General features: G+C 39.6%; 2 protein-coding genes across 2 annotated transcripts; one reads left to right on the top strand and one right to left on the bottom strand.

Moving 5' to 3' along the window:
* Positions 1-1298: 1298 nt before the first annotated feature.
* On the top strand, positions 1299-2092 carry med9 (mediator complex subunit 9). The gene is made up of 2 exons (XM_085454280.1): positions 1299-1411; positions 1619-2092. Exons 1-2 carry the CDS (start codon positions 1332-1334, stop codon positions 1836-1838), a joined length of 300 nt encoding a protein of 99 aa, XP_085310406.1. The 5' UTR covers positions 1299-1331; the 3' UTR covers positions 1839-2092.
* Positions 2093-2345: 253 nt separating this feature from the next.
* LOC146711429 (dexamethasone-induced Ras-related protein 1-like) lies at positions 2346-3711 on the bottom strand. Its single transcript, XM_085454279.1, has 2 exons — positions 3357-3711; positions 2346-3240 (listed from the first exon to the last, which is right to left on the bottom strand). Exons 1-2 carry the CDS (start codon positions 3625-3627, stop codon positions 2717-2719), a joined length of 795 nt encoding a protein of 264 aa, XP_085310405.1. The 5' UTR covers positions 3628-3711; the 3' UTR covers positions 2346-2716.
* Between the last annotated feature and the right edge of the window lie 10270 nt (positions 3712-13981).

Raw genomic sequence — 13981 nt, 5'->3', positions numbered from 1 at the left:
TCTGGGCTTATTTAAGGGCCAATGTGTGCTGCCATGGGTTTCATTCAAAATAAAAAACACCTGGGGAAAGTTATTAGCATAAACAGTAGGAAAAAAATAGGTTTCATTGGTTTCTCTTAAAATACAGTTAGCTTTAGGCTAACCACCACTTTAACACCTTAGACTCAAGATGAGAAGACAGCAACTTTGTTTCCTTGATGCTGTGTAATGAATTCAATGATGACACTTTAAAGTAAATGATGTTGACATCATTTCTCCCTCAGCTTTTTTCAGCCTATATTGCTTAAGGTCATAATTCCCTTTTGCATTTTCATAGTTCATTGGGTGCTCAAAAGAGAACCCAAGGCAGCAAAAGGAATTACATAATTTTAATTGTGCCTTTTTATTTTTTTATTTATTTCAAACATTTTAGCAATGAATGAAAAACTAATCTCCTCTATTTTGCCTTTCAGTGTGATTCACTTTACCTGTATAGTCTGCATGTCCATTCATTCATTCATTGCTCTTTTTCTTGTTTTTTGTTTTGTTTTGTTTTGTTAGACTTATTTATTTTTTACTTTATTTTCATGAGTTTTTACACTCAACCTGGACTTGTATAGCAAAAACACAAAAATACATTCTGTAAATAATGTATGTGTGTCTGTTTGTTTATGAACTTTACTGCAGGTCAAGAATGTAAAACTTATTTGACATTGTGGCCCACATACAGCTCACTTTTATCTTAAGTGGGTTGAGCCTTTCTGCCAGTGAATTAAATTTTAACTGCACATTTAATCACAGCGGTATCTTAATATTAGAAAAAGGAGAGCGACTTCAACGGTTTTTCCACATGATAAAGAAATGCTGCTGTAGTAAATGAAAGAAATGTATCAGCAGAATTGTTTGGGCTTAAATTATAAGAAAAAAAATGTGTAAAATTACAGAGAAAGTTGCCCAGACTGGCCTGTAATTATCTAATTATGAATTACCACTCACTATTTATTTATTCTGGTGGGGATGGGAGGGGGGCATGCAAAAGTTTTAAAAATTCATTTAAAAGTCAAAAAAATTGTGCACTCTTTCACACATAGCATCCAGTGGGCCGGACTGCAGTCTTTGCCAGCCGGTTCTGCCCCGCGGGGCTTATGTTTTACACCCCTGCTCCAGGTAACTGAAGAAAATACGTACAGCACACAGTGCGTATCCACGCAATTACAAAGTATAGCACTATATCTCGAAAAGGTCGAATGAATAGAAATAAATATTTCTATTAGTTTTTTACAATTCGAATGTAGTGATGTCATCAGCTTTGTGGCTGACGTAAACAATCTGCGCCGGGAAGCTGAAGAGAGATGGCGACAGCTCAGGCGAAGCTCGACAAAGAGAGCGATGACTGCTCTCTGCTGCCTTTAGTTCATGATATTATTAAATGGTAAGAGTATTTATTGGTTCGTGTGTTGTCACATTGTGTGCTGTATGCACGGGACAACACTTGCTTGTCTCAGTCGCTTGGTGGAGTTGCTATGTTGTTTGCTGTGTTAGCTGAAGCTAATGCCGATAGCTACAAATGTTACGTTAAGTGTCTGCAATAACAAAGCAGACGGATGACGCACTCTTCTTTTCCCCCATTTGCTTAAAGCATGGACAAAGACAACCAGGATGTCCTCCAAGAACTTGGTAAACTAAAGGCAAAGATCCAGGAGGCTCGAGAGCAGATCTCCAACATGCCGGGGATAGACAGCAGTCCGCTGGAGCAGCAGCAGCAGCTGGCCACGTTGCGGGAACAGGTTCGCACCAAGAACCAGCTGCTGCAGAAATATAAAAGTCTGTGCATGTTTGACGTGCCAAAAGCATCGTGAGACTAAAAGACTTGGTATGCACGCAGTATGGAGGAAGTAAATGGAGGTGGCGTGATTCAGGAACACCGGATGGACATTGAAATAATAACCGTCTTTTCTTTAATTGTGTCGGACTGCAACATGTTTTGAACTTGTCTTTGTTTTGTGTTACCACAGCGCAAATTTGTTTATATGATATTTGTATTAAATTGGGATTTTTCGCTTTTTTGAGTCCCATGATATTGATACGTTGTAATAAATTGTATTTTGTATAAGCTTCGTCCTTTAAGGTTATTCGGAATACATAAAACAGACTATGAACCACGGCGAGCTTCTTAATAAGGGCTTCTTGCAGTTTTAATCTGCATGTGAATGACGTGTCAGGATGACGCAACAAGTGCATTTTAACAGATGGACAACATTTTTCTAGTTAAGGGAAACGGAGATCTGTGAAGAGTGTGAAGCTTTGTTTTTAATGCAACTTCTTGGAGATTTGCTTGAAATGAAAAAGAAGGGGAAGGCAGACTATAAAAGTAACAAGTTTTATTTTCTTATGCAAAAGTCTGGGTAGACAATAAATACACATTTAGCATTAAATTTGATCATAATGGAACAATCAAGTTTCACCATGGTTGAAAAAGTACAGTGAAGTGTAAACATGTTTCTTCTTTCCTCAAATGCTGCTCTTAGAAAGTTAAAATAGAGACAGATTTACAGCATTTTCAGAGCATCTACTGCACTACACAGAGATTTATGAGCCGAGCTAGTTCACAAGTCTCAGCCCAGGCTGCACCACTGTGTCAGTTTATGGGCTTACATATTCCTTGTCAGTAAACTGGCTATCCACCACGGCTCCTAACCCTCACAGAAAAGTCTTTCACAAACTGGCAAATGAACTGTCAGCATATGATGCAGCCTTTCTCTTTGGCTTGGCTGCCGCCTACAGCTTTCTCCTTTATGTACATCAAGTCACTGTGCACGCTTGGTCTCCGTGCAAACGGCGCCACTATTCCATATGCGTTCCCGTCCTTGCACTTCTTGTTTTTGAACGACTTTCTGTGGAGAACCTCGCAGTACTGGAGGGAAACTTTGCAGTGTCGGTCGGGGCTCATTTCGTTTGGCAGCTTGGCCATGGTGAAGAGAGTCTGAAACATTTGGTCTACGTTGGTGTTTTTCTTTGCTGAGATTTCAAAGTATGCGCAATGTTCGTCCCCGCCAACCAGCTGCTCAATCTCGTCGTCTTGCACCTCACGGTAAAAGTCCCTGTCACACTTGTTGCCGCAGATGACCAGCGGGACGTCCACGTTCTCCTTGGTTTTGTTTCGCAGGCAGGACTTGGTCTCGTATATCTGGCGCTTCAGGCGCTGCACCTCTTGGAAGGAGTCTCGGTTATCGAGACTGAAAACCAAGATGAACACATCACCTGGAAATACAAGAGAAGGTATATTTGAATATCAAATAAAATTATAATAACAATATTTGACTGTAATTAATTAAATGCATGGTCAAAGCTTCATGTGTCTGCAAAACTCAACTCACCAGTAAGGATTGAAAGCCTCCTGATTGCTGGGAAGGGATGGTTCCCAGATGTGTCCAGAATGTCCAGCTGGTAAACGTCTCCCTTGATACTGTAGAATTTCCTGTGAAAGTCCTCGATAGTAGGCGTGTACTGGTCATCAAACCTCTCGTTGAGAAACCGAGAAATTATGGCTGTCTTCCCAACTTTTGTGGAGCCCAGAATCACCATCCGATGGCAATTCTTGGCCGGGATGTCGAACTCGTTTTCGGGCGGTGACATTTTCTTAATCATGATTGCAGCAGATGCACCCGTTGGCAAATGGTGCTCTGTCAAAGCGATCGTTCAAAAATCCTGTCAGTGATGTGAGGGCTCTAACCTCGCTCTCTGTCTGAAGCCAGAGGAGAGCAGGCTGAGAATTTATGGAGAAGGCTTGCCGCGCCTCCAGTGCGTCATGCGTCACCCTACAGCTCTCAGAGCTGGAGCAAGACCTGGAATTAGTACTGTTTTTGTGCGTCAGCCCTTTCTACCGCTCATCAAAAGAAAACACGAGTTTGTTTTCAGATATAATGCTTAACTGTTTCAAAGTCTCGCCATCAAATATTCCTAATTTCACACATTTCGTTTACTTTTTTCTTCACATTGTTTATACAAATCTAGAAAAGGCAATCAAATTATTCACACATTTATTCACAGTGTGTGCATTATAATGAGGCATGGGACTGCAATAACATTACTGCCTTTAACCCTCTCAAGGCAGGCGTTGCCGATTTGCAACAGTTAAAAACTAACAACCTGATTACCCCACATACATATTTTATGAGTTTTTTTTTACTCAGAAGTACCACTGCAGGACTTGGTTGTGCATTAGCAACAAAAAGTTTAATTTGAGCCTGAGAGGGTTAAAGCATTAACCTCATATGAGTATTCAACCACACAGTCCAAGCTCGGGCAGTTCAGACGTAAGTCAAATTTCTTGCAAACAAAAGCTTTATTTGTTCTCTTTTACCACTGGCGAGTAAACAGACTGTACATCAGCAGAAAACAGATGGAACAAGGTTAGGGAAACTGAGAGGGGCGCAGTGATACACGCTTATGTCAAAGGGGTGACTAAAATGTTTGTTGTTGTTTTCTTTTTTTTTTTGGGGGGGGGGGATTTTAGTCAGTATATTCCTCCGCATGAACCACCTTGTGTGTCAGCCTGTTTAGAAGATGATTACGTGTTTATTTGTGTTGCTAAATATCTTTAGGTCGTGAGATCATCACAAATGCAAGTAATTCAGGCTACATAAGATTTGGAACACACGTACTCATCAGGTACCCAGCTGAAGTGGGCTGCAGCTGGGTGTACCTGGTGCGCTGCAAGCCATCGATACCCATTTCTATTGATTTTTTGCTAGGTATTAATCGAAGCAGCCCAAGATAGAGCCTTCGGTTTGTGACTCAGACTCTGCTTTTCCACTTTACCAGTTTAATCCCTTATCACCTTTCACTTGTCTTCTCACCTGGGAATCATTGTAGAGAGGATTCAAGAAAGAAAGGAAGAAAGTATTGGGTGTTGTCTGGAATTGCTCGTCACTATTCACTTGGGTATTTACTGTGTAAACAATTTTCTTTGATTTGTCTAACTTACAAATGTTGCTGCTGTTGTGTGTGTGTGTGTGTGTGTGTTTTTAAAATACATTAACAATTTTATGTACTTTTTTCAATAGCAGCCTGAAAAGTTAAACTCAAAGAGTCAATAAATTATAAGCAAGTAGTAATATGATATGACAAAAGTTGTAAAAAAAACCCCAACTAATTCTGCATAACGTTAAAAAATAATGATATTTCTATTTATAATCTTTATTTTATTCAGAAATTCAGTTTATATATAAACTGATTTTTTTTTTACTCTTAAGTTTTCATTTCTTGTATGAGTGTAGCTTCACTAAGCTGATGCAACACAGCTGCCACCAGGGTTCACAGTGTTGATATATTCAGTCTTGTTGCCCAATACGCTAAATATGCTTGACATAATAAATTATATTTTACCCTATAGGTACAAGTCTGGATATTTACCTTCATTTCACACAAATCCTAAAACTTGCAAATACTGATGACCTTTGTTAGCATTCTGTGGGGTAGCAGGAACGAAATCAGATAGGTGTAGCTAAGCCTGGTTGTTCAGTGCTTCAGTGATGGGTTTGTGTAACCCGGCTGGAGTGAACAGTGCTAGACCCTTGACTATTGGTCAGTAATTAAGCCAGTGTGTTCTCAGTGATGTGTATAACATGACACGTGAGGAATAGCTTGTCCAGGCTTAGGCTTCAATAAAAAGACGTGCATGAAAATCTGATGGGTGATTTTAAATACTCTTATTCGCAGGGGATTATTCTTGTTGTTTTCGAGAGTTCTGATTAAGTAATTACAGTTGCATCAAAATATTTCTGCATATTATAGTTCCACATAATCCCAAAATAGATGGTATGAAGAATGTAAATACACTGAAAGATGTTGACGTTTCTTGGTTTCGGTTGTTTTTTTTCTGATGAACTTTATCAGAGTATTTCCACTGCATTTCTGCTGGACTCATATCGGGACTTTGACTCAGCTATTTAAAAATATAATCTTTATTTATCTTTGGCTATCTGTTTTTATGATTATTTTTCCTGAGGGTTCTCAGCATCTCACTTTATGACCCACTTTCTTGGAATTTGCTGTTGGGTAGTTGGGTTTTTTGTGAGAGGCGTGTCTGTTTCCTTATAGCCCTGCCATGCACACCACTGAATAACAATGGTGAATATGAACATTAGCCTGTGCGAGACATTCTATAGAAGTTACCTTGGGTCCCTGTGACCTCACAGACTATGCACTCTCAGTCATGCCTGGAGCGCAATGTAATTGAATTTTTTTCCATTTGTACAGGGTTTGTACACACTCTGTCTGAATACGGACTGATATAGGTCACATTCTTCAGAGGTCAGCAGTCGTCTCTTCTGTTCATGTCATGATATATTTATCAAGCATTTGTTGACGATCAGACTCTGAAAGAGCCGTGTGATTTCAATTGAAACAGCCCTGTTTCTCTAGAAGTTGTGATGCTGTCCCATTCATCCACTGATTCTCTTAAGTGCACATCAGATCTCAGGTAAAAACTTTCCCAGCTGACACTGGGTGAGAAGTAAGAGATGTGATTTTACCTTAAAAATAATAAGTAAGGATTTATCTTTAAGCATTAACCAATGTTTTTCTTAAGCGACTCAGTAAGTTCATAATAAATTCAAGTTCATAATGAAATATGTTTTTCATAATAGATATTTAACAAATAATTTCATTTCTTGGTAAAACCTCACATTGAATGGGTCATGGTCAGAGCTTATTTGCTTAGCCAGATGGAAAGAAACATCAACATTTTCACAGTGAATTTTCTTGAAGCTCAATGACAGATACACAGACCCAGGCTGCTCATCTAAGAGCTAGCTCAGGGTCAGTCCTAGAACATACTAACACACAGAACATGTTTTTTCAGGCACCATGTCTCTGCATGTGTTTTTACGCTTGTCATAAAACATGAGCCGCATGCACTGACCTGTCTACATGGCTGTCGGTAGAGTAAACACACCAGCTCCAGCCCACTCAGACCACGGCCAGTCACACACATTAGGCTCATTTCCTTCTCAGCCATGTTTGCCTTCATCAATTAGTAAAGAGAACACAGAGGAAAAAGGAAAAAAGAGATAGTGTGATTCTCTATGAGGACAGAATGCTTTATAGGCAATGTAAAAACAAAACTGTGTTATTTTGGTCTGGTGAGAGGACTGAACTCTTCACAACAGACCTACGTTTTGGTGTTATTTTGGGCATCTGAATAGGCGCACTAAGTGCATGCTTTATTGTGAAGAAACCAGTCCAGTTTAAGAAAAATAGAATCTCGAGTGTCCTTATTTTTGTCAATGACAGCACCATAAAATCTGACAACACAGCTGCGGCAGACGGTGGCGACACAGTCTGAGTCTTTTTGCTGAGAGGAGCTGCAGATAATTTTCACTGTGATTTGTGGCTTGACCTCATTTGTGATGTTATGTATAAAAGGAAGCCTAAGCACAAACTGCAGCTACTTCTGTAGAATCAAACTCCCTACGCCAGAAACTACACAGAACACTAAGATTTTCTGCACTATGTCATCATCCTCATTCTTTTCTATGGCAGCGTACACGCATAACACACATTTACTTAGTGACTAATTAATAATTGACAAGAATATGAGCATGTGTGCACATAATTGTGTGAATGAGTGTGTTGGTGGAAAGAGATGGAGTTGGTTCATATTGACTTGTATGACTAATCTGCCCTTGAAGCCTAAGAAGTTTAGGAATAACTCTGGGGCGAGGTCTACCCTGGCTAGGTTGGCAATCTGTCAGAGGGCTAACACAGAGGGACAGACTTGTAGCTAATTTAGGATGCCAAGTTGACCTGATGAGCTTGTGGCATGAAGCAGGTCTGTTTCATGGAGAGCATACAGGCTTAGGAAGACCATGCAACACCCACACAGAGCCCCAGTCAGCCTTGATTCAAATCACTGCAGCACAGCACTAGCAACCCCCCCCCCCAAAATATAAAGCCATTTTTGAAAAAATTGTTAGTTAAATTTCTGGGTCGGGGATGAGTTCCTGCCCCAAGTGGAGGAGTTTAAGTATCTCGGGGTCTTGTTCACGAGTGATGGGAGAAGGGAGCGGGAGATCGACAGACGGATTGGTGCAGCGGCTGCAGTGATGCAAACGCTGTACCGGTCTGTTGTGGTGAAGAGAGAGCTGAGTGTAAAAGTGAAGATCTCAATTTACCGGTCGATCTACGTCCATACCCTCACCTATGGTCACGAGCTGTGGGTAGTGACCGAAAGAACAAGATCGCGAAATGAGCTTCCTCCGAAGGGTGCCTGGCCTCTCCTTGCCTGGCCACCTTGGTGTTCCCCCGGATAAGCTGGAGGAGGTGGCTGGGGAGAGGGAGGTCTGGGCTTCTCTGCTTGGGCTGTTGCCCCCGTGACCCGGCCCCGGATAAGCAGAAGAAAATGGATGGATGGATGCATAGTAAAATTTCCTATTACTGCTTCTACATTTGTTGCAAGCAGGACATATTGGATGAGATGACATCAAAATATAGATTTAGATAACATTTTTGTTTTAATTGTGTATAGACACAAGGCAGTTCATGCACACTCCATTATGCACAGGGTTATTGAAAACAGAAAAAGAACTACAGGAAAACAGTTGATTTAGCTCAGGTATGAGTTATGATGGTTGGGCCTGCAGGTTTTTTAAATTTTATTTTTAAAAGCTTCTGAAGCTCTTTATGCTCCTCAAAGACCCATCAGATATATTTGATGAATTTCCCCCCCTCCATTTCAAACCTTCCATTTTGCAAAATAATAGGTTACATACTCCAATAAAAGTACTGTGTATTTATCCATGGAATTTGCCTCTGTTTACTAAAGATGAATATGTAGCAATGTGCTAATGATCCTACAAGTGACAATCACAAGATGATGATTATAAGATGGTCATTTGGTTGTTTTTTTAAATACTAGAATCAAACTGTGTTTACATGGCGTGAGGCTTGGGCCTGTTGCGTGTCAGCCCAAGCTATCTCAAAGAAAACTTGTTGAATGAAACAGGGGCCTGTGATTTCCAGTACAAAAGCTTCATATTTCAGAGCCAATCAGAGCACCGGACTCAGTGCAAGTTTACTTTGCCAGCCACCTTCATGTTTGAACAATCTAACAATCTGTCAACCACATTATTATCTACAACAACATGCAAGCTGATGTCGTGCTCTCTGCATGACGCAGAGCACGCGGTTGTAAATATGAAACAACAAAACATCTCCCTATATGATAATATGGCTGCCAGTCATAGGTAGGAAAACGCCAGTGTTTATGGCATTTAGTGACCTGTTTTAAGGACTTTGCTGGGCATCACAGTAGGAGGGAAATAAAACAAGAAAATTATATCCTTTTGAGAGATGTCCACGAGGACGGAACAACTTGTTCTATCAGCAATGTAGCTTCAGCTTCTCTCTGTGAGTAATCAGTGATTTGGCGTTAATGATTTCACATACACTGAACAGACAGTGGTTCAAAAGGTTTGTGTTTTTTGACCCATCTGACCTGGAAATTGTCTTGTCTGGTGGTTATTTTCCTCATGGCAGTAAATGTACAGACAGCCACATCTCATTATGTGCACCCAAAGACCTGAACACACCATAAAACATTAGACTCTCTCTCAGGTCACAATTATTATGACTCCCTTTAGAAAACAGTAAAGCCTGGAATAAATCCCAAATGCTCATCAGCTGATATAAAACACAGAAAATGGTGAGAATATAGAGTCAGTCTTTAAGTAAGTTCACATCAATGCTTTGCATTCCAATTTTGCCTTTTTAATTCAGTATCACTTATCCTGAGCCCAGTTTCCAGAGTGTGTGGACAGTTATTTTCTTAAAAATAGCTCAGATAAACACTCTTCACCAGACTGCAGGCCAAATCTGACCCTTTGGTTGTCCCTGACCAGCCTACGTTAGGTGGATTTCAAAGAAAAAAAGATTACACATGCACATCTGTACAAGTGACTACAACTTCAGTGTAAACGCAATACAAATAACTTTTATTAAATGTGAGTTTTGTAGGCCTGAAAACTATGAACTCACACTAAAAATAAAGACAGACTGAAGCACAATGTGGAGTTTTTATCAAGACATAGACTCCTAAATATTTATCTGCTGAAGTTAGAAGTAAGGTTGAGTGCTTATTCTGTGGAGATTGCTGTGTTTAACAGTTTGAATCACCATTATGAGACTACCCATGAAGAGAAATACAACAACTTGACCGATAGTGACATCTGAGCCTTTGCCAGCAAACCTGAAAAAGTAACAAGGACTTATTTTTATCCAAGCTTTACACATCCAGAGATGGAGCTGTCAACACCAGCTTTGTGATTTCCCAACAAATCACTAAAAACAGTGAGCCATTCTCTGGAGAGTATACCAAAGAGTGTTTGATGAACTCTGTCACGCTAATAGTACCTGAGAAAAAATGGCCTGTATTTGTATAGCGCTTTTAGAGCATCCCTCTCCAGGAGAATGGTAACAATGATGGATCAAGGACTTGACTTTTTCTTCTTGGTTCTGGACAAGAGCTGTGATATCCTACTATAAAGTTAAATCCAGATACAGATCCTGTGATGATCACCCGTCTGCCGCCCTGCTCATTTCCACCTCAGACACTAAACCTGACTGCAATTCACTTGCTCAAGCTGAAACAAACAGGAATTCTGTAACTGAACAAGAAAAAACCCTGAAAAACTGAAGATTGAGAAATAAACTACAAATAAAACTGCAATAGCACTTTGTATAAAGTTGAAATTCTTTGAATTTTTGCAAAAGCATGTACATTTTGCTCACAATTAATTTTAGGAATTTTGATGAAATTGTGAGGCCTTTTCTGTGTTTGGTTGTCATCCTGTGCTGTTTCATCTTCTCTTTGTTGCTCTCCCTTTCTCTCTGTGTGTGTTCATGTGTATTTGTGCAAAGACCTAACCATGCCTTTGTGTTTCAGGGACGGGATTCCTTCTGCCTCCCCACCCTTTGTTCCTGTGCACCTGAAGATGAAGAGCTCACCTGTTTGTCATGGATGAGTGGAAATCCTTCCATAATCACCTGAGCATTAAACTCACAGGGTTAGTGAAGCCGGTTCCTTGTGTTTATATTTTTGCTCTGTATTACTCTGTGAGAACTGGTATTCAGCTGTTTTCTTCTCTGCGCAGAAAAAACGAGTTTCTGAGAGAATATATCTGTGTTTGGACCAGCAACCTCTCCCATAAGTCCAGCATTTGAATCCTGCTTGCTCCACTGGTTATGACAGATTTCGCATTTTCATTGCCCAATTATAACATATACTCTTATCAGTAGCAGTTTATAAAGAGATAAAAATAATATTGAGCAGAATTCAGTTCAGAATAGTCCTGGGTCCATCCAGAACAGTTACAGTTTCTCTTATTGCTCCTTGGGAAAATTAATTGCCCATCTCTGCTCTGCATGCTGCCTAATGAAGGAAATTCCACAATTTCCTTCGGGATTAATAAAGTATTCTGATTCTGATTAACACCAATTATTATCTAAAATTAGGAACCATAGGTCAATATAAAGCATCTTAGCATTTTGGTTAGTTATAAAGTTGATGGAGACCAAAAAGGAATAAAAACAAGGTTTCTATGCTAATCTTTCTTTAGCTTTGTGAAATGTTTAGCCATTTCAGCTATAAAATGGCTAAAATATATATTGATTCTGCCTGAGGTTTCTTCCTGTTAAAATGGAGTTTTTCCTTCCTACTGTTGCCAAGTGCTTGCTCAAATGGGGTCATTTTCTTGTTTGGGATTCTTGAGGAAATTGTTGTGGTGATTTGGTGCTTTTAAACAAAACTGAATTGAATTGAATAAAATCACAATATATCTGTGTAGTTACTAGCTGGGTTGTTGCCCAAAGTAAAACAACACAGTGGGCTTTCAGGGGTACCAGGGCAGAAGATTACTTTATCATGACAAAGAAGAGAATATAAGTTTTATTTGACAGTTTAATGTTTGTTAGGGAAAGAGTAGTATCTAGCTATCCTACTCCAATTCCTTGCTGAATTTGATATTCTTAACATAAGTTAATTTGTTCTTGTGAGTTTTGTCTGCAAACAAAGGAGCTCAGTGCACCTTTTGGAAAATTGGCTTGAGGTACTACTTGAGTTTTTCCGTGATGCATCCTACCGACTTGTATCAGAGGTAACTGTCCATTACAAAATTGTTATTACTTCAATGAGCAGTGCAGTCAGTGGATGTGTCTACATGAAGTGATCTTATAAATGTTCAACCTTAGACGTCAGTGAGCTGCTGCCCTTTGCAGCACTGTTTACGTAACTGTAATAGTTCTCTCTAAAGAGCAGGAAGGTAGAAGAAAGGAAAGAGAGAAAGGTAGCAAGTCTTTAGCAAGGATTAATATATTTAACCTCACCTCACACACTCACGTAGGCTCCCTTGTAATACCAAATAGTAATAAAATCAGTTGAGCCACCCTCCAGGTTGTTATGTCAACATTTAACCCCCTCTGTGAGCGCCCAAACCCACAGGCACACACACGTACGCACAGCAAATATTACATAAACTCCCACCAGGTACCTGCGCTGCTGTTGTGTACAACCTGGGTTCCGTGTAAAATTACATTACAATTCTTTTCTTTTCTTTTTTTTTGCATGGAATGAGTTATATCTAATAATTTGCAGAACTCTTTAAATACCTTGTGTGATCAATACTAATTTAGCCTTTTTCTACGTGACTCACAGCTCTTTACAAATGAGTGTGATAACACCACACAACAGAGAATGCCACAGCCTAAACACCAGAGGTTTGAAAAGGACACATTCCCTCTGTCGCTTTGAATTTGAGGAGTTTTTAATCACACAAACCTAATTTGCAGGGATTAACTGCATTTCTCTAGGTTTCCTAATCTGTTTCTTTTTATAGAGATGAAAATTTGCTATTATATGTCATTACTTTCCGTATGCCTTTATTAACAGATTTGTGTGTAAGGGAATATGAAATATTTTCTTGTTCAACTCATTTTAAAAGGTTATTAATTTTTATCTCCATGTGCTTTTCCCCAGAGCAACATTTGCATACATTTGCCTAAAATGGTCACTGATAACATTAACACCTAAATGATTATTAAATGCTTTCCAAGGCTGACTAAGCTGTGAGTCTCCAAAGGTTGTGTGCCACGGAGCTCATCATCATTTAACACACACCTTGTCACGATCTAGCCTGATAAAAGCCTACTCATCGAATGCTGCGCCTGATATTACATTTGTGTCAGAGTCATTCGTGATGTGATGGTAATATTAGATTTTCAGTTGCAGTTAATATTAAAACCCCATCATCACATAAAAGTTTTGACTATTAAACAAAAGCCAAAAGAATTCATAGTGGTTATGTGTAAAAGCTGACATATATTGAAATAACCTGGCTTCCATTTAATCCACAGGCATGAATGGGTTAGGTTTTTTGACCACAGGCGTGAATGTGAGCATGAATGTCTAGCTGTTTGTCTGTCTGTGTTAACCTTGCAATAAGCGATGACCTATCACAGGTGTCATTTACCCCGCCCTTTGCCCTGTGGTAACTGGGACTGGCTTTAGCCCCTCTATTACCTTCTGGTTGAACAGAAGAAGATGGATGAATGTGTGGATGGATGGTTGGATTAAGCAGTCTGTTCTGGCCATCTTCTTTGTTTTTGTTTACACCTGCACTGTCTTATTGCCTCCCATTTGGACTCTGTATGATGCCATTTCACAAGCTAGTGAGAGGGCGAGTACTAAGTAGCCAACATGGATATTCCTACTGTTCAGCTAATCAGGCATATATGCATGTTCTTTTCAAATAATTACATAGGCATTATGCACAGCCATGCATAGTGGCCTTCAAGTTGAACACAATTCACCCTTCTTAATGAGCTCTGATATGTGTGTGTGTGTGTGAGAGAGAGAGATTATCTGTGTAAATAAGAAGGCATCAAACGCATCACAAAGCACACATAAATTACAGTAAAACACATTCACTCTACACTTTAAGTTTGA

This window comes from Copadichromis virginalis, linkage group LG4, assembly GCF_057382275.1.
Source record: "Copadichromis virginalis isolate Kocher_CV1m ecotype Utaka linkage group LG4, C_Virginalis_male_GT1.1, whole genome shotgun sequence".
Taxonomy (NCBI): domain Eukaryota; kingdom Metazoa; phylum Chordata; class Actinopteri; order Cichliformes; family Cichlidae; genus Copadichromis; species Copadichromis virginalis.
The sequence above is the reverse complement of the archived record's forward strand: the minus strand, read 5'-3'. Positions and strand labels throughout refer to the sequence as shown.